We start from the raw sequence: 21332 nt of genomic DNA, 5'->3' as shown, positions 1-21332 counted from the left end.
CAATGTCTCTGGAGCTCATTGACTCATAAAGTCTCCATCTTTTGGGACAAAACCCTAAAATACTCCATAAAAAATGCACAAATCAAAAGAGTGAGAAAGCTTGAAGCTTTATACCTCTATGTGAAGCTTTCGACACAGCTAAGCTCATATCCAAAAGCCTGGACTCTCACTCCTTCTTCTCCAAGGCTTCTTCTCCACTTCAAGAACAAAAGATCACACTCACAAGCTCTCAAATGAACTCACAAGCTATAAGAACGAAGATTTAGGGTTAGGAGGGTTTGGTGTCTGGGAATGGTGGCCAGGAATGAGGTCATCATATCCTTTATATAGGGTCACACCCCAAATTAGGGTTTCCACTCTGGGCCTAGTACGCCCAGCGTACTAGGTGGTCTCCGCGTCAAATGCACGCTCATGAGTACGCTGAGTGTACACTCTAGTACGCCCCACGTACTCATTTACCATATTTTCTCTGAAAAGGGCCAAAATGGACAAATGTTCAAAAGATCAAGGTTTACAAGGTATACCTGGACTTGGGATGTTACAGTGCTTGAGAAAGGCAAGATTGTGATCACTAAAGGCCAAAAATATGTTGGGAGGGCGAACAATTGTTCGGGGATGTATCGCTTGTGCCTTAGTGATGAGGGTAATATGAATGGTCCTAGTCTTGAGAGTGGTAGTTCTAGCGTTGCTAGTGTGTCAAGTGTTGGTAATGATGTAATTGGTGGATTGGTTGCTAATGTGAATGAAGTGAACTTTTCTGGTTATTTTATTTGTTTAATTTCTTTATGGCATAAACATTTAGCTCACACTAATGTTAAAAATATTGAAAAAAATGCAAACTAAAGGAATGTTAAAATATGACACAAAAGATTTTGAAAAATGTGAAACATGTGTGAAATCAAAGTTCACTAAGAAACCATTTCCATCAGTTAAGAGAAACACATCATTACTTGAGTTGATTCATTCTGATATATGTGAGTTAAATGGAATCCTTACTCAAGGAGGAAAAAGGTATTTCATCACATTTTGTGACGACTCCAGTCGATATCTACATGTTTATTTGCTGAGATCAAAAGATGAAGCTTTTGATGCGTTTAAACGATATAAGGCTGAGGTCGAAAATCAACTTGAAAGACACATCAAAATTCTTCGCTCGGATAGAGGCGGAGAATATTTCAACCAAGAGTTTGACACATTCTGCGAAGACAATGTTATCAAACATGAGAGAACTTCACCATACACTCCCCAACAGAATGGTTTGGCGGAAAGAAAGAACCGAACCCTTTGTGAGATGGTCAACTGTATGTTGAACCAATCGGGTCAACCAAACAATCTGTGGGGGGAAGCACTATTGACTGCTTGTCATGTTCATAATAGGATCACTAGTCGTGTGATTCCTACAAGCCCTTATGAGTTGTGGAAAGGTAGAAAGCCTAACCTAGACTATTTGAAAGTGTGGGGTGTGTTGCTTATTATCGGACTCCCGATCTTAAGCGAACCAAATTGGGAGCACGAGATAATAAGAGTACATTCATTGGATATGCTCAAAATAGCAAGGCTTACTGGTTATTGGATATTGATTCGGGTGTTGTTGTGGAATCCATAGATGTGGAATTCTTTGAGGACAAGTTTTCTAGGGATGAAGAAAACTCTAGTCATACAACACCTACAAGTACTTCTCGAGAAATACTCCCACCTCCTCCTATTATGGAGGAACCAAGGAGAAGTAATAGGGCTAGAATAGAGAAAAGTTTTGGAGATGATTTCCATTCTTATTTGGTCGAAGGAACACAAAAGAAAGTGACAAAAGAGGTCATCTTTTCCATTAACTTGGATGATGATCCTAAGACTTTTACTGAAGCTATGACGTCTCGAGATGCTCCTTTGTGGAAGGAAGCCATCAATGACGAAATGGATTCAATTATGGGTAATGGAACTTGGGAGTTAGCTGATCTACCCAAGGGGAGAAGACCCATAGGATCCAAATGGATATTCAAGAGGAAATATCATCCAGATGGATCCATATCCGCCTATAAAGCAAGATTGGTTGCAAAGGGCTATAGGCAGCGAGAAGGGATCGATTATTTTGATACCTATGCCCCAGTTGCTAGGATTAGTTCAATCAGAACTCTCATAGCAATATCAACCTTGAAAGTATTGTACATTCATCAAATGGATGTGAAGATAGCCTTTCTGAATGGTTATCTCAAGGAGGAGATTTACTTGGAGCAAGTTGAAGGTTTCGTAATACAGGGACAAGAAAACAAAGTGTGTAGACTTGTTAAATCCTTGTATGGGTTGAAGCAAGCTCCCAAACAGTGGCATGAGAGATTTGACACCACTGTGACTGCCTTTGGTTTTCAGCACAACAGTGCTGACAGATGTATTTATTCCAAATATACATCCGATTACATAGTAGTTATATGTCTTTATGTTGATGATATGCTGATCATTGGCACTCACCTAGAAGGTATTCTTGAGATGAAGAAATACCTATCCTCGAACTTTAAGATGAAAGATCTTGGAGAAGTTGATACAATTCTTAGTACCAAGGTGAAAAGGACAGGTGGTCAGATTTCTCTGAGTTAATCTCATTACATAGAAAAAATTCTGACAAAGTTTCAACATTTGAACATTAAATAATTCAACACTCCTTTTGATTCAAGTGTGCAACTAAAGGTGAATTCTGGTCGAGCAGTGGCTCAACTAGAATATGCTAGTGCAGTTGGAAGCATGATGTATGCTACTCACTGCACACGACCTGATATCGCATTCGCTGTAAGCAAATTGAGTCAGTATACTGTTAATCCAGGGACGGAGCACTGGAAGGCAGTGGGTAGAGTACTAGGATACCTGAAAAGGACAAGTACTTTTGAGTTGACGTATTCGTCATCTAATGGAGTACCTGAAGGTTATTCCGATGCCAGATGGATTGATCACACTACTGATTTAAAATCAACAAGTGGTTGGGTTTATACTCTAGTTGGTGGTGCTATTTCTTGGGCGAGCAAGAAATAGACATGCATAGCTCATTCAACGATGGAAGCAGAGCTAATTGCCTTAGCAGCAGCAGGCAAAGAGGCAGTGTGGATTCGAGATCTACTTATGGATATTCATTTGTGGGATACTCCAATGCCTTCAATACCCATGTACTGTGACAGTGAGGCCACACTGTCTAAAGTATATAATGTGGTATACAATGGGAATCGAGACATGTAGGTCTACGACACAATTTTGTGAGACAACTAATTGAAAGTGGTACCATCAAGGTTGTCTATGTCAAGACAAGTAGAAACTTGGCTGATCTGTTTACCAAACCTCTGACGAGAGATTTGGTTACATCTACCACGAGAGTCATGGGTCTAAAACCACAATAGAATCATTTAGTGATGGAAACCCAACTTGACATTGGTGCTCCTAATTCTCAAGTTTAAAGGGTAACAACGAAGTCACTAACGATAGAAGGTACTATCATTAATGATAGATCCTTGTGAGGTAGGATAGCACGTCGTTGCTGAGAACGAGGTTGAGTTACGACTCTTAACAAAGTTTTGGAGACATCTAAGCAATGAAGATGTTGTAAAACTTTGCCTATATGATCTAGAGGTGGTGTCGCCTAAATTGAAGATTAGTGGTTTATCTTCTAAAGGGTCATGAAAAGGATTTATAGTGCATGGCCATATTAGCGCTCAGGGAGAACACAAAGATGACTTGTGATGTGTGGAGGTAAACCGGAGAGGTCATTAAGGTTCATGGTTTAAACCTATAAGGATACTTTTGAATCGGTCTCTTATTGTTTGTTCTCATTAAACTAGGGTTTAATCTTCGTGACACCCAAGTGACATCATCTTTCTGAGTGAAAGGAAACTTTCCAACTTGGTGGGGGATTTTCGGAAATTATAGTGGAAAATTGCAAGTTGGCAAGTTTCCTCTATCCCACATTGGTGGGGGAAGAAACTTTTAGTGGGTTTATATGTCTTAACCCTTTATAGGCCTTCAAAGGCTTTTAGTGGATCAAGGAACGGGCCAAGCCCACGCGCGCGTCTAGCCTAGCCTAGCACTAGCCGATGTCGCGAGTGCGCGAAATGGCACGATTTAGGCGCACTTTGCACTTCGCACGACGCATCGGTCGTTGGGAGCTGAGGAGCTTTTATTTTTGACGAGTTCGGGTCAAGCCGGTTTGACCGATCCGGTCAAATGGTTGACCGCCATTGACTTCGTGGAGGAAAAGTCGGGATATTCTAGAAGGATCAGGAAACAGCTTGCTTGGAGAGCAAGCCGTCGCCATAGGGTTTCTGGGGCCTGCCTATGGGGGCCTGTTTCATGCCTTCTAGGGTTTCAATACCTATAAATACAGCTCCCTAGGAGCCATATTGACTACTCACGAAAATCGAAAGCCTCTCTCCCACTCTCTGCATTTTTTCCTGGTTTCCGAGTATTCGCTTTGTGTTTGTCGATTTCCAGTGCTGTTGGAAGATCGATAGATCTGCATTAAATCCTGGGGGTTTACTCTATTGCTTACAACCAGTAGAAGCGAAGTAAAAACCTTTAAGGACAGGAGTCCGATCCGTGCAGTTGTTTCAAGTTCAAGATCAACCATCAACAGGTCAGTTTACTTTTCTGTCTTGCATTTAATTTCGTCGAACAACAGGACAGTCTTATTCTTCCTTTCTTATAATCATATCTAATCGTGAAGGATTGATCTGGTTTTGGACGAAACTTGGTAAATATAACAATAATAATTGGATTTGTTATTTGCAACTAATCGACATATAATTCTCAATATTATTTGTTTGTTTCCTTGCGTGTCTATTAGTTTGATATACAACATTCTTAAAGGTTTTTATTTATTGTGATAAATCAACAGACTAATGGACACTACTGCTAGCCTCCACTTCATGAACCAAGAGTTTGCCAAACTTGACCAATTCGATGGTCAGAACTGAAGGGTTTTGAGCATTCTAACACTCCTATGGTGTACATGCAACCCTAGAAACCTTGGATCTATGTTTGACTAAGATACATGCAAATAATTATTTTTCCAAGGTTCTTATCCTAACTAGCATGTCATGGGGTACTTGAATCAAATAAAGCTAGTAGAATTACTTACCTTGTAGTTGTAGTTGATTGCTTGGAGTTTGAGAGCCTAGCACCAATAGTGTGGATGCCTCAAATGGAAGTCACAAATCACCACAAACTTGGAAACTTGAGAGAATAGTCACAACCTTTCTTGAAATCGGCCCTCTTAGTATACTCACCATAACTAGTGTGATTTCAAGAACCAAAGCCTCCTTTATATAGTATGGTGGATTAGGGTTACATCCATGTAAACCCTAATACCTATGTCTTTTCATTTCCACGAGATCCATGGGTTAAAGCTCCATGGAATATCCATGGACTTTCCATGCAAGCCTAGCCCATTCCAAATAAGCATTAGCCCACACTATATAAATACAAGAGCCCATATTTAATTAGTCATATTTTTTATCTCTAAATTAATTCTAAATTAATTATAGATCAACACTAATCAAATAATATGATTTTATATTAATATATTAGAACTTATAATATATTAATAAATCATAACTTATACTATTCTCAAAAGATTATCCGTAAATTGTTCGGGTGAAGTGCAACCCAAATCGACCATACCGGGTCGGGTCAAGTACATACCAAATATAGTTATGGACTTAGACACTATCTCCAACAGTCTCCCACTTGGATAAGTCTAATAACTATAATTGCAAGTATGACTTCAGTAACCGATCAGCAATCGTAGCTCTTAAAACTTTGTTGAACTATGAAGCGCCATTTTAGATAAGTGATCATATCATCCTCTGTTCTAGATATCAACCGGAAAAATACATGGAACATAGTCTTGCTTATTGTCCAGCATTTGTTTCCCGGTTTCTGATTTGTTTGACATAGAACTTAACTGAACACATCAATTTAGTTCTGACCGGGCCCGGTACATAGGTCAAAACAAAATCATCGAGGGGCCCAAATATCGCTTCTAATCCTAGAAGGAATAGATAAACTTCGAATCATATGTTTGCTCTACTACTTGTTGAATTACACACAAAGGCACGGTTTATAACATCGAGTTACCAATGCGTTTTCGTGCAATCAATGCACAACCAACTCATAGGCAACAAATCATATCTCTAGGTTTGAAGACTTATATGATATTACCGTCTGACGATCACTCGAGATAAATTCCATGAAGTGATACCAGTGAGCGTGGGTTGAATCCAATACTCAGAACTTATGAGCACTCATGAGTGTTGTATCCTCGCCTTGTCTAACATCTTAGACCTCTACAAGCCAACCCATGACAGTCTTGATTCATATCTACTTCCAACATATGATCGACTGTGGAGAGTTTGAATAATATGATATATACCATAACATAATTATTCTGGAAGTCAAAAAATGCAAAAAGAAATAATAGTAAACGATTGAAAAGAGATAGCAACTCATTACTCATAAATAACAACTTTTATTTATCATCAAATGCCAATTACACTTTACAAATTTCAAAATTATCTAAATACTAAAACTAATATCATCCTTCAGCCCTATGCTCTGAGCATGCTGGAGATGCTTAACCCGAGTCAGTCCCTTCGTGAGGGGATCTGCTGGGTTCTCATCCGATGATACCCTCTTTGCCACGAGGATTCATTCTTCTATTCGATGTCTGATGAAGTGATATTTTCAGTCAATGTGTCTGGATCTCCCATGATCTCTTGGTTTCGTGGCTAACGCAACCGCACTATTGCTGTCACAGAAAATCTCCATTGGCTCCTTTATAGCTGGTACAACTCCAAGGTCTCCGATGAAGTTCTTTAGCCATATAGCCTCCTTTGTTGCCTCGCTTGCTGCTATATACTCTGATTCACAAGTGGAACCAGCCACTGTATCTTGCTTGGAACTTTTCCAAGTAATTGCCCCTCCATTTAGGGTAAAGACCCAGCCCGACTGAGAGCGGAAATTATCCCTGACAGTCTGAAAGCTAGCATCACTATACCCTGCTACTTTCAAGTCATCACTCCCACCAAGGGTAAGGACCCAGTCCTTAGTCCTTCGCAGGTACTTGAGAATATTCTTTACCGCTGTCCAGTGAGCCTTGCCAGGATTCCCCTGATATCTGCTGACCATGCTCAAAGCAAAGGCAACATCAGGACGAGTACAAGTCATAGCATACATGATCGAGCCTACAACGGAAGCATATGGTACTCGACTCATCTCAGCTATCTCAGCCTCTGTACTCAAACTCTGAGTTTTACTCAGTCTGGCATTACACTGGATAGGTAACTCACCTTTCTTGGAATTATGCATGTTGAACCTTTTCAACACTTTTTCAACATAGGTGCTTTGACTAAGTCCAATTAGTCTTTTACTCATGTTTCTCAAGATCGGTATCCCTAGGATATAGGCAACTTCTCCAAGGTCCTTCATGCGAAACACTTCCCAAGCCAGGACTTTACTTCCTGCAAGGTTGGGATGTCATTTCCTATGAGTAGTATGTCATCCACATACAATACCAAAAAGCTGACTATACTCCCACTAGCCTTGACATATACACTAGATTCATCTTCGCATCTCGAAAAGCCAAACTCTTTGACTTTCTCATTGAAACAAAGATTCCATCTGCGAGGTGCTTGTTTCAATCCATAGATGGATTTCTCAAGCTTACACACTCTATTAGGATACTCTATACTGACAAAACCCTCTGGCTGAACCATGTAAACATCTTCAGCCAACTTTCCATTAAGGAAAGCGGTTTTGACATCCATTTGCCATATTTCATAGTCATGAAATGCAACAATGGCTAACAGAACCCTAATAGACTTAATCTTGGCCACTGGTGAAAAGGTCTCATCATAATCAACTCCCGGAGTTTGAGAATAACCCTTTGCAACCAGTCGTGCCTTGTAAGTGTGTACATTACCATCCATGTCGATTTTCTTCTTGAAAATCCATTTGCACCCAACTGTCTTACGAGCTGGTACATTGTCAACCAAGTTCCAAACTTGATTGTCATACATGGACTGTATCTCGTTGTCCATTGCCTCTTTCCATTTGGCAGACTCGGGGCCTGCCATGGCTTCTGCATAGTTGTTAGGTTCATCCAGATTTACCAATGTCTCATCACTGATAAGTGTCTCACCTTCTGCAGTAATATGGAAACCATAATAATGCTCAGGTGCATTCCTAACCCTTGTGGAACGCCTCAGAGGTTCAGACTTGTCAATTGGCTCAACAGGAGTTTTCTCCTCAGGTTGAGGGCTAGGGGTTGAGGTTCCTTCACCACTTGACTCTTGAATTTCCTCAAGGTCAATTTGCCTCCCACTGTCTCCTTTGCTTATGAATTCTCTCTCTCGAAAGACTCCTCTTCTTGCTACAAAGACCACATTATCACTGGGTCTGTAGAAGATGTAACCAAAGGATTTATGTGGGTAGCTAATGAAAATACACCTCTCACTTCGAGGTTCGAGCTTATCGTGAGTCTCGCGTCTCACGAAAGCCTCACAACCCCAAATCTTGATGTGGTCTAGATTGGGAACTTTTCCAGTCCACATCTCGTGATGTGTTTTGGCAACCTTCTTTGTAGGGACTAGGTTAAGGATATGGGCAGTAGTCTCTAAGGCATACCCCCAAAATGAGTTTGGTAGCGAAGCTCGACTCATCATGGAACGAACCATGTCCAATAAGGTCCGATTGCGCCTCTCAGCTACACCATTCAACTGTGGTGTCCTAGGAGGTGTCAATTGTGAGACAATCCCACATTCCTTAAGATAGTCAAGGAACTCAGTACTAAGATACTCACCACCTCGATCGGATCGAATCATCTTAATGTTCCTGCCCAACTGATTCTCCACTTCTTGCTTAAACTCTTTGAATTTTTCAAAGGTTTCTGACTTATGCTTGATTAAGTAGACATATCCATATCTACTAAAATCATCAGTAAAAGTCACATAGAAGCGATTAGCATCTCTTGTGGTGGTTCTGAAGGGTCCACACACATCCGTGTGTATGAGGTCCAACAACCCTTCACCCCTAGCACAAGTGCCAGTAAAAGGTGACTTTGTCATTTTACGAAGCAAACAAGATTCACAACTATCATCCGACTTTAGGTCAAATGACTCCAAGACTCCATCCTTTTGGAGTTGGCCTATGCGTTTCTTGCTCACATGTCCAAGACGACGATGCCATAAAGATGCTTTATCTAAGCTAGTGGAAGAGTCAATACACAATACATTATTTCCTAGGTTATCTACAACAGATACAGTTTCATACACACCATCACAAGGTAATGCTTTAAAATAAAGAACATTATTAAAGAAAGCATCAATACCACCATTATTATTATCAAAATAAAAGGTAAAACCTTGTTTATACAATGCATGAAAGGAAATAACATTTCTTGCCATTTCTGGCGAATAATAACATTTATTCAAATCTAATGTAAACCCACTATTTAGCAATAAGGAATAAACTCCTATCTTGGTGACAGGTAAAGCTTTCATGTTCCCCATGATCAAGTTTATCTTTCCATGCTCCACGTTCTCACTTCTTTTTAGTCCCTGCAAATCAGAACATATGTGAATTCCACAACCTGTATCAAGAACCCAAGACTTAGAATGAGGTGAGTTATTAGACAATATAGTGTATATACCTGCATGGTTGGGTTTTACTTTCCCATCCTTCACATCTTGCTGGTACTTTGGGCAGTTTCGCTTCCAGTGCGACTTTTCATGGCAATAGAAGCATTCAGCCTCATTAGGGTTAGCAGAAGGAGTGACAAAACCTTCTTGGTTTTGATTGAAGAGGAGCCTTCAAGGGTCTTACCCTTGGTACCCTTAGAAGGGTTCTTTCTCTTCTTCCCTTTGACATGGCCGATTGCCAAGACATTGGCCGCAGTTGGAGTAGGAGGAGTAGGAACACCCGACTTGCCTTTAAGACTACTTTTTGCAGTCTTTAAAAGCCCTTGAAGTTTACTAAGTGTAACTTCTTCCTTGTTCATGTGGTATGTCATTCTAAATTGATCATAACATTAAGGTAAGGAGTGCAAAATGATATCTATTTCCATCTCCTCAGGAAAGTCAACATTTAGTTTCTTCAAACGATCCACAAACCTTTGCATTTTCTGCATGTGGGCCGTGATGGTCTCACCATCCTTCATTCGGGTAGTTATCATGGAGATAATTTCATACCTTTCTTGACGAGCACTTTGATGGTAGCGGTCCATCAAATCCATGTACATCTCAAAAGGGTAGTGGTCCTCATAGGACTTTTGGAGCTCAGCTGTCATAGTGGCCATCATGATGCATGCTACCTTAGTAGCATCTCTTTCATGTGCCTGAAATGCAGCAATCTCCTCTGGAGTAGCAGTTGACTCTTCAATCTCCTTTAGCTCCTTATCAAGGATATATTCTTTGTCCTCATAACGAGTGACCATCCTGATGTTTCTGATCCAATCCATAAAGTTGGATCCATCAAAGATGACTCTCCCACAAAGATTCATGAGAGAGAAGGAGCCAGTAGGGTTTGAGCCAGAAGCATTGTTATTGGAAGACATCTGAAAAGAAGAAAGAATAGATTAGATTAGATGTAAAGATAGTCCTTAATAATACACCCAAATGTAATATTAAGGCTAGGACCCAACACAATATTTTATAACTTAGAAGAGGGATGCCGTAATCTAAGCTATAAGATATTTGAAGGTAGGTGAATGACGATTCACCAATTTCCACCATGAAAAACGAAATATTTAATTAGGTTTTAATTGGTATAGAAACTCCTAGATTCTTTGAGATTCATTGAACTTTTCAATGGCATGTTTCAATCTCGAGTGTGCCCTTCAAGTTTTGTGACTGGGATGCCGAGGATCACAAAACAAGGTGTGAAGTAACCATGCAAATTACTTGGTACCCTTAATGTACTACCCCTCAATCGATGTGCCGGTTAACCACACACGCTCCATCGATACTATGATAAACATTAAGTCACCCTTTGCCTACCTTGATAAGTGCAGGTTAGTGTGTCGGTTAACCACACACGCTCCACTAACGACTTAATCAAAGTGCAAAGTGTAATTTCATGGATTAGCACCTTATTCACATTTTCCTAAAGTAACTAAGATTGGGAATTTAATAAGGGTTTAGTTACTTTAGTATATTCATCATACTTAAATGAGAATTATAGTCCTTGTCCTACCTTTTCGGCTAACGACCCTCCACCGATCAAGGAAGCGGTGGGTGAGAATGGACACCCATTAAGTTGCCATTTTATAGGCAACAACCTTATACCTCCCTTATAGACCGACTTCGTGAATGAGGCCTACTAATGGTAAGAAGACTTTGTTCTTATATATATATATATATATATATATATATATATATATATATATTATTAACTTATAATATTATAAAGTATAAGGGTTGAATTTTAATAATTAAAATTCTAAGGGTTGGAACTAAAGTTTTAATATGACTTTACTTGTTCCAAAACTTGAGGGCAAGTTTTGTAAACTTTCAAAACTTTACATTTCTCATAACTTATGAGTTAATTGAGTATTAAAATGAAGACTCTTCATTTTTATAACTCATGTGTTCTTATAATGGTTTTTAATTAAAGTGTGACCTTTGGTTTTCCATAACTTGAGGACAAGTTATGGACTCCATTAAAACAAATAATGATCAAGAATTAAACTACCAAGGAGGTTACAAATAATTCCTATGATCATCTAATCTCATAAGTTCAAGAACATGATTATCAATAATTTCAAGAATCATAAATAACTTATATAAAACTTGTAATTTTTTATAATAGCCATTGTAAATGGATTAGCATAAACATTACACCATCTAAAACAAGTTTTATAACACCAAAACAGTTTAGGGTAATGTTTCTAGTCCATTTCCAGCAGCAAAACTCGAAAATCTAGACACTGCAGCCTCTACTCGTCGAGTGCATGAACAGACTCGACGAGTAGCATGCATTTCTTCATGGACTCATCGAGTCCCCCCATGGACTCGGCGAGTTCATACGTGCAGTGAACAAAAAAATTCGATTTTCAAGCTATTTGCATCAAGTATCAAGTAAACAAGCCTAGGCTCTAATTCCACTGAAGGGTTTTGAGCATTCTAACACTCCTATGGTGTACATGCAACCCTAGAAACCTTGGATCTATGTTTGACTAAGATGCATGCAAATAATTATTTTTCCAAGGTTCTTATCCTAACTAGCATGGCATGGGGTACTTGAATCAAATAAAGCTAGTAGAATTACTTACCTTGTAGTTGTAGTTGATTGCTTGGAGTTTGAGAGCCTAGCACCAATAGTGTGGATGCCTCAAATGGAAGTCACAAATCACCACAAACTTGGATACTTGAGAGAATAGTCACAACCTTTCTTGAAATCGGCCCTCTTAGTATACTCACCACAACTAGTGTGATTTCAAGAACCAAAGCCTCCTTTATATAGTGTGGTGGATTAGGGTTACATCGATGTAAACCCTAATACCCATGTCTTTTCATTTCCATAAGATCCATGGGTTAAAGCTCCATGGAGTATCCATGGACTTTCCATGCAAGCCTAGCCCATTCCAAATAAGCATTAGCCCACATTATATAAATACAAGAGCCCATATTTAATTAGTCATATTTTTTATCTCTAAATTAATTCTAAATTAATTATAGATCAACACTAATTAAATAATATGATTTTATATTAATATATTAGAACTTATAATATATTAATAAATCATAACTTATACTATTCTCAAAAGATTATCCGTAAATTGTTCGGGTGAAGTGCAACCCAAATGGACCATGCCGGGTCGGGTCAAGTACATACCAAATATAGTTATGGACTTAGACACTATCTCCAACAATAACTACACCCGTTGGGCCGAAAAGGTCAAGTTCATGCTTCATGTTTTGAAGCTCTCTTTTGTGTTGGACCTAAATCTGGCACCAATTCCTGCTAATCCAATTCCCGAGCAGGGGAAAACTGTGGACCCAACGGTCATCGCAGAACTGGAAAAGCAAAGGACTCTGCGTAGAGAGTCTGAGGAATTGTGTGCGGGTCACATCAAGAACTCCCTATCTGATCAGCTCTATGATCTTTACGCGCCGGTCAAAGATCCAAGAGATCTATGGAATGCGTTGGAACTTAAGTACAAGGCATAATGGCATCGTCGCTATGCGGTGGACACCAACACCAACCATTGTGCAGTGGTGTGGTGTCCATGCAGCACCAGCTAATTTCCCCACAACTCTTTTCCTTCTTCATTCCAACGGCTATAAACGAATATTTTTTGAAAATTATTTTATTTTATGTAAATTAACCACTATAAATATCATATTACTAATACTGATTTCACACAAACACTACACTTTCTACTACTCATTTCATATAAAAACCACACTTTTTACTACCAAAATGAATCAAAATAGACCTCCCATCAATCTCACCCTAGCCAAAACAAGTCGTGTGTAAGTGGTTCAATAAACACCGAGTCGAAATGTTCTCGATTTCGTTCCGTCTAGTTACTTTCCGCAACTTGGTACCCTTATATTTCACCCCAACACCTACCTCAACCCCAAAAATCATTATCAACAAATAACACGATATTACTCTATGTCACCCCTTAGCTCAACTTTATTCTGGTTTTTCCCCTCTCTTTGAATGCGTTCCGGGAAGCTAATCCACGACGGAGCCAAACTTCGAATTTATTCGAGAAATGCAACCTGAACCTGAAGAATAGGAAAAAGAAATCACTTGCTATAAGGGAAAAGGCGGCCCTAAAACAATGCATACCAGGAGAAGAGTAAATATTAGCGGAATCATGGGTCGACATTTTCGAGGCTCCTGAGATCGAAAATGTGCACCGACTGATCACTTTTAGCGATGCATTACCGAGCGGTTTCACAATGAATTCGGTTGTGGCGAGTATCGTACAAAGTATTGTTACATTCAATTCAGGTGAGCATTACTGAAGTTTAAAATTAGACATTTTAACCCTACTCAAGACGTGAGGAATGTTTGTCACGTCGTGAGGAGATTGATAGAAACGTACATCACCTTTTGGCTCACGACGTGAGAACATATGGCTCACGACGTGAGGCCAGCCTGAGAGGAAAACCCTAATTTTGGGGGTTTTATTTCTTATTAAAAGGAAGTGAGGGCTAGGGTTAGCCCATCATTTGCCTCCATCACCTCATTGCACTCCTCTTTGAAACCCTAGCATCCATATTTTATCTAGAGGTTATTTGTGGTGATTCTAGTCAATGAGGAGAAAAGGAAGAACATCTAGTCCATCATTTATGCATTCAAGCCTCATCATCAAGCATTTTCACTCTTTTTGGACCTTTTGTGAGTTTCAAGTTCATTGCTTTATGAGTCAATTAGCCTAGATCTAGATTTTTATGCTTTATCCTTCATATACAATATGGTGTAGTGGTTGGAATCCTTAAAGGTGCCGACTTTATAGATCTCTAGTATCCCTTGAGCAGTATAGATGCTAGATCTGGAATATGGTTGAGTTGTATACCTCTTGCATGAGATTTGGTGTTATTTCTTTCTTGTGTTGCCCTAGTTAGTGTTTGGGGCATGCATTGGACATGCATGTTGTGACATCCCCATTTTCACGGCCAAAAAAAGACCGATTTTGTTTATGCTTTATAAAAATCAGAGTACTTCTTTTAATAAAAATCTTGCAGAATTTGTTCCGAGAAAAACATGATAAATACATTATCAAAGAATTTCCGAAGAAATGTATTTTTATTCATTTTAAAACATTTGGGATGTCATCGTTAATACAGAAACATAAGCATAAACAGAACTTACATTCATTTACACTAGTGATCTACATCTCTTTTAAATCTCTCAGTGTAATGTAACTTCATATCGAAACCTGTGATACAAATAAACTGAGTGGGTCAGGTTGGGAAACCTGGTGAGTACATAGGGTTTTCAACCCACAATAATATAATTATTATGTTTAAACATCAAACAATCAACCCAATTACCCATCCCCATTATCTTCTTTACTCTTAAGGATCTACCCTAAGAATCAATTATTCCTCGTTCATTCATTCCTAAGGATCATCCTAAGGAATCGGCACGAAGTCCATCGTTGTCAATGACACAGCTGTCAAGAATAGCTGCTAGTTCTATCACTTAGGCGCAGCTGCCAGAATTGTGACATTCTATGTGAGGCGCAGCTACCAGTATTGTCCTTCGAGCACAGCTGCTAGGGTTATCTCGTTTATTGACAGTATCGTTTTCGAGAGTCCACTCGCAATACATGTCAATGGGTTTTTAGAGTACACCGGTGAACACATCGTTCACAACACCTACAGGTTGCGAGCCTGCCAGTGTTCCACTGGACTGTCTAGAATAGTTCGTGGTTGTCATCCATACTCTGCTAGATGACGGGGCCATCATTTGGGAAAGGCTTCTCACATCGTCCACCTCTCACACTTACCTCGTGGTCTATAACACCTCTCAACTCATCATCCAACTCATATTCCATCTATTACATCCACCCATGTTTTACCCAACATATTCTTGTAGATATATATATACAGTTTAAATCATTTAAAACATGTATAAAATCGTTCATCCAACATAGATAGCAAGTATACAGATAATATGCACACATAGCACGTAATTTATTTAAAATACTTCATATCTATGTGTAAGATGAAAGTAATTATGCACTCACTTGAAAAGGTGGTGAATCTGAACTCAGACAGCGCTTCGCTTCTTAAAAATAATTTCCTTCGACGAAACCTAGTATTATTACTACTAGAGTTTAGTCTATTATTCGCCGAGACTAATTAATAGTCTAGCTATTATTACTATTATATAAGCGTTAAACAATACTTATATAACCCATAATAATAGCCCAGGTACGTATTATAAGTTCCTAATAACGCTATTATAATTAAATAAACGATATATTAAAAATAGCGTAGGCGTAGCTCACTTACAGCGGGTTTTATAGAAAATCGGGCTTTGCTTGGAGCAGTGTTCCCGAGCCGAAAAGCTCTTCTTCTCGGAGCCGTCGAGCACTCCGGGGCTTCCTCCTCGTGCTAGGGAGGTTCCCTAGGCTTTTCGGGGGGTTTCAGGGCTAGAGAGAGGTTCTAGAGAGAGAGTAAAGAGAAGAAAGAATGGGAAAGATGTGAAGAAAATGAGGGTGGGAGAGGTTCTATTTATAGGGTGAAAAAATGGCTGAACTTGGTGCCACATGTCACCATCTAAAATTCGAGTTTCGGGTCGTGCACTACTATGCCAAATCTTAGAAAATTCATAACTTCCTCATACGAAGTCAGATTTGGGCGTACTTTTTTTGTATGTTCTTGGTTTAACGTTTTCTACGACTTTCATTTAGATCGCTAAGGCTAAAAGTCGCTCTATCATAATTCACTATTTACGTCTCCCGGTGTCGTGCCGGTTCTGCCGTAAAACTTCGACGGGTCCTAACTTCTTCGTTATAACTCGGATTTCGGCGTTCTTTATATGTACGGAAACCTTGAGACGTATTCTACAACTTGGTTAAGATTATTTATTCTAAATAATCTTTTGTCGAAAAGTCGTTTTCGACCCCTATTATCTCTAAATTGACTAGCCCGGATTTACGAGCGTTACACATGTCCAAAAAGCCATGATTTTTATGATGTTCTGGAGTAAATAAGACTTTATGGAGGATTTGGTTGCTTAGGAAAAAAGGGATTAAGAGTTTCATTAAGAACTCATGTTCAGAGCGTTCTCAGGACGTGAGCATATGGGTGTCACGACATAAGGATGGTATTCCTAAATTATTTTGACTTTTGACTTTGACCAGGGTTTGACCAAGTTTGACCTAAGGGTATCTTGAGTATTTTGAGTTGTATTTGAGATTAGTCAATATTGATGAAGAGGTGGGCGGTAGAGCTGATATTCAGAGCAGTGTCATGTTCGGCGATCTTTACAGATTGAGAGGTGAGTTTTCCTCATTGTACTTGTGGGTTGAAGGCACCAAGGCCGACCCACTGGATTTAATATCATGGAATATTGAATGATGTTATGTTGAGTATGTAGGAGATCTGCATGATTATCTGATGACTGCTGATATGCGTTAGACTGGTATATCTGTAGGACTACCTGTAATTAATGGCTATATGTTTAACTGTCTGTTCAATATGTTCTTAACGGTTATATGTCGACATGTTATGTTTGGGGTTGAGACTGTAGTGTTTTGTGCTGTCAGTCAACAGACTGGGGCAATCCAACTGGGAGGTTGTGGGCCAGGACAATCCAACCGGGAGGTTGTGGGCTAGAGTAATCCAATCGGGAGGTTGTGGACCCAATACGTTATATGCAAGGCTATCTAACCGGAGGCCATTCAAATTTGTTGATGTTTGGAAGTTTTTTTCCGATTCCACAAAATGGAATGAAGTTTATGGAAACGAAGAAGGTGGTTCAAATAGAACCAAAATATCCGAAACGAGTTACGCAATTCTCTGGATACTCGTTGCAGGTTTGATTTGAATCAAGAGAACAAGCTTGAACTCGAAAAGATATTTCGTCTGATTGGTAGAGATAAGACAAAAAAAGGGTTTTGTCTAACACATTAGGAGCCGAAAAAAATGATGACATATGCAAGATGGCAAGCATCTTCGAAATATATAATTTGAATTTTGAATGTCGTTTACAACTCTAAAAAGAGAAATTGATCGATAAAAGGAAAAACAAGAGAGGAGAAACAAAAAGCCTGAAAAAAAAAACAAAAATCCCGATATAAAACTTTTAATACGACACATCGACTATCTTTCAAGAGACGAACTCGCGATGATTTTGAAGGTAAGAGAGGAAATTATGAAGAGTTTTTCAACTATACTTATTTTGTATTGTTTTTTATTTAATTGTCGTATGTAATATAATAAAAATACTTTTTATTATTTTATATATTAATTTAATTATTCACCTATATTTTAATATATTTAATTAAAACAATAGTTATTGTGACTATTTTCTATTAGTTTAAGAGATTAAAGCAAGATGATGAATGACATATATATATATATATATATATATATATATATATATATATATATATATATATATATATATATATATATATATATAAGGTGAAAGGATACAACTAGAAGCCTTATCAAAGAAACTTTTGACAACATTTTGTTAAAAACCCTTCCAAAAAAACTTTAACTTAGAAATTTTCACATTTTCTGTTCTCATATGTGATCAGTCTTGCACTCTGTACAGATATTATTATGAGATTACTGTTAAATCATCATAATTTTGCTCAATCTTCATATTTTTCTTCATAAATATTTTAAAGACAGAAAGGTTAATGGTAAACTAAAGCTTATCGTCTATTTAATTATTGATTTGATTTCAAAAACAAGATTCAAACAAAGATCATCACTGTAGTTGATTCATATTGTTTACATGTTCTAAACATGATTTGTAAATAGGGGTATAATTGTAATCTTTTAATTTTTTTTTCTTTTCCCTCCTAACTCGGTAACACAGAAACTTCAAAATTTCCTTTCATTTCCTTCGAACTCGGGAACACGGAATAAGGAAAATTTTCCTTCCCCTCCCTTTAATGAATTTACAAATTTTCTTTTTACAGTCTTATTTATCTTAAACTTTCATCTACATTAGCTAACTGTGATTGTAATTCCTCTTATACTTGTAATATTTCCGTTCATTTGTTCTTCAAACACTTCGTTTGAAAATTTTATAAAAATGAGATGTAAATTTTCATTCATCATGTTCATTTTATGTGTTTTTACTTGTCACATAATTTGATTTATGTTTTGTTTGTGATTTATCATCCAATTTTTATACGTGTTGTACTCGTTTCGGTTTTGTTTGAAATCCCTAGTTTGAAATTTCGCAGCTGCAATACCATAATATACGAGAAAGAAGTAGACTGTAGATCTTTACTATCATACTCATACTAATTTTTTTCCTTGACGTATGGAGTAAGTATATAAACATATGGATTTTAACTTCTTGTGAAACGATTGCCAACTACATTTTACAACGGATGCTAGTTTTTAACAGAATGTATATATATTTTGCATTTCAGCATGTGAATTAGTAGCTCATTTATGATTTCCATGTCTTACTTTTGACTAACTTGTCAATTTTTTCATGTGTTACTCAAATTTTCTAGCATGTAAATACCATATCAATCTTGCATCTTCATTATCTCTTTGCTTAATTTTGCAGCAGCAATATTAAACAGTTCTAGGATGGAAGTTTTGGGTTTATCATTGGATATGATAAGCAACCTTCCTCCAAATATAATACAAACAATGCTTACTCTTATGCCAATTCGAGATGCATTCAAAACAAGTATTTTATCAAGAAACTGGAGGTATCATTGTGTAAACATTCCAAAACTCAAGTTTGATGATGAAATCTTTCAAGTATCACCTCATAATTACTTGACCATCAAATGCAAACTCTTACACATTATCTACCCAATCTTGTTGCTACACCATCGCCACATAGTTTCATTCTCTCTTAGTAGTTCCCAACTAACTAGTTGTTGTGAGATTGACCAAATCATACTTCACCTATCCAAAATGTCTACCCTCAAAACCTTTTCTCTTTGCATTGGGTTAGGTAATGACCATAAGTTACTATCGTCATTCTTCATGTTACAACACTTAAAGCACCTAAAACTCCAAAACTGTGTGTTTCAACCTCCATCCTCGTTTTATGGATTTAGTAGGCTGAAGAGCTTATACTTTCACAATGTCAGCATAACTTCCAAAGTTCTTCTACGTTTTATCTTCAACTGTCCTCTACTTAAGAGCTTCACTTTGGTAAAATCACTAAACCCCAACAAAATTTACCATTTTAGAAAAAACTTTGCTATATTAATCTATACATACATATGTTGTATTTTGATGCAGATTGAAGATAAAAAACATCTTACTGGGTGTTGGAATTCTGACTTTGTTGAGTTATTTACGTGTTTACCAATGATTGAGCATCTCTGTATGAATTCTTCTCCGCTTAAGGTAACCCATGTTGGACCAAATTTATATATCTCATACGTGACAACTTAAAGGACAATTAGATTTTGCTAATTCTTGTTTTTTGGTTTTGGTTAAAGTGTTTTGCTTCAGGTGTCTTGCCAGATAAGCTCCCAATTGCACTTGTTAACCTCAGAGTTCTTAATGTCTCCGGATTGTGCTTTGCAAAAGAAGTTGACTTATGTTGTGCTCTTCTTTTGGTAACAAGCTCCTCGAATATAGAGAAAATTAAAATGGAGGTAAATTGTAAGAAACAATGAATGATATATACGATAATATGTTATATGAGTAAATGATTAACTAATTAAGAATGTAATTTGTTTTTAATAGATGTGTTATACATCAGAAGTTGTGTCGCAAAGTGCCATGAACCTTATTGACTTGGTGGACTACTGTAACGTGACATTGGATAATCTGCGTGAATTAGAGATGAGAAACATGGGCAACATGAAGCCAGAAATGGATTTTGTGAAGCTTATATTGGGCAACTCACCAATGCTAAAGAAAGTGGGAATAGTAATTGACAATCGGGTTGCTGTTAATGCTGAAGTAAAGATGTTAAGAGAGTTGCTTCAATATCAACGTGCTTCAACAAATGCAAAAATCATATTCGAACGTCAATGATCATCAATTATATTTCTCATGTTGGTTTGTTAGAAGTGTGTTTTTGGATAAGTGCCAATTTTGTTATACTAGAGAAGCACTTGGTAAACTTTGTTATTATTGTTGGCTTGTTAGAAAGATGTATGTGGGGTAGGGTAGGGTGGTGGTTGTTTCACCATTTTAGCTTTATGAAGTTGATGGTTTTTGACACCATATAATATATGGTGAATTTTGTTAGACTGGTTTTTGTAGCCTATAATGTTGAAAGGACTAAATGATGAATGGATATGTTATGAAAGCATGCTTAAAAGAATGTGGCATTGAGGTTTTAAGTTCACGCAAATGTGTATGTTGATTGAGTTTTAAAAAGGAACAAGAAACAAAAAAATAAAAATGTGTGGCTGCTGGGATTCGAGCCCAGGTCTCCACGGCCACAACGTGGAATTCTTACCACTAAACTACAGCCACATTGGTGTTTTAAAGCGTATCCAATATATTGTTAATCTCTATTGTACCAAATACAATTTTCCAAACTCTGTTCATATTCTTCATTTCCTACCTTTTGAAAACCTTCCACTGAAAAATCCTAACCCTAAAAACAATGCAATTTCTTAACAATGGTGTCTTTCTAAATCAATGCTTAGGAAGATTCGACTT

The 21332-nt window shown here is 37.8% G+C and overlaps 1 protein-coding gene and 1 non-coding gene across 2 annotated transcripts; one reads left to right on the top strand and one right to left on the bottom strand.

The window, feature by feature from the left end:
• Nucleotides 1–19274: 19274 nt before the first annotated feature.
• On the top strand, nt 19275–20696 carry LOC145130177 (F-box/FBD/LRR-repeat protein At1g13570-like). The gene is made up of 4 exons (XM_079065017.1): nt 19275–19859; nt 19950–20057; nt 20153–20311; nt 20403–20696. The coding sequence occupies exons 1-4, from the start codon at nt 19281–19283 to the stop codon at nt 20694–20696; spliced, it is 1140 nt and encodes a 379-aa protein (XP_078921143.1). The 5' UTR covers nt 19275–19280.
• Nucleotides 20697–21071: 375 nt separating this feature from the next.
• On the bottom strand, nt 21072–21143 carry TRNAH-GUG (transfer RNA histidin (anticodon GUG)). Its single transcript has one exon. It is a non-coding gene; the product is annotated as a tRNA-His (tRNA).
• Between the last annotated feature and the right edge of the window lie 189 nt (nt 21144–21332).

This window comes from Lactuca virosa, chromosome 8, assembly GCF_052849685.1.
Source record: "Lactuca virosa cultivar CGN04683 chromosome 8, Lactuca_virosa_CGN04683_v6, whole genome shotgun sequence".
Lineage (NCBI taxonomy): Eukaryota > Viridiplantae > Streptophyta > Magnoliopsida > Asterales > Asteraceae > Lactuca > Lactuca virosa.
Note: the sequence above shows the minus strand (reverse complement) of the source record. Positions and strands in the feature narration are given on the sequence as shown.

Excerpts from the sequence above, each read along its gene's own strand:
- LOC145130177 (XM_079065017.1), top strand. The coding sequence starts at position 19,281 with ATGGAAGTTTTGGGTTTATCATTGGATATGATAAGCAACCTTCCTCCA. Across the intron at positions 19,860-19,949 it reads TACTTAAGAGCTTCACTTTG|ATTGAAGATAAAAAACATCT; the intron begins GTAAAATCACTA and ends ATTTTGATGCAG. Across the intron at positions 20,058-20,152 it reads TGAATTCTTCTCCGCTTAAG|TGTTTTGCTTCAGGTGTCTT; the intron begins GTAACCCATGTT and ends TTTTGGTTAAAG.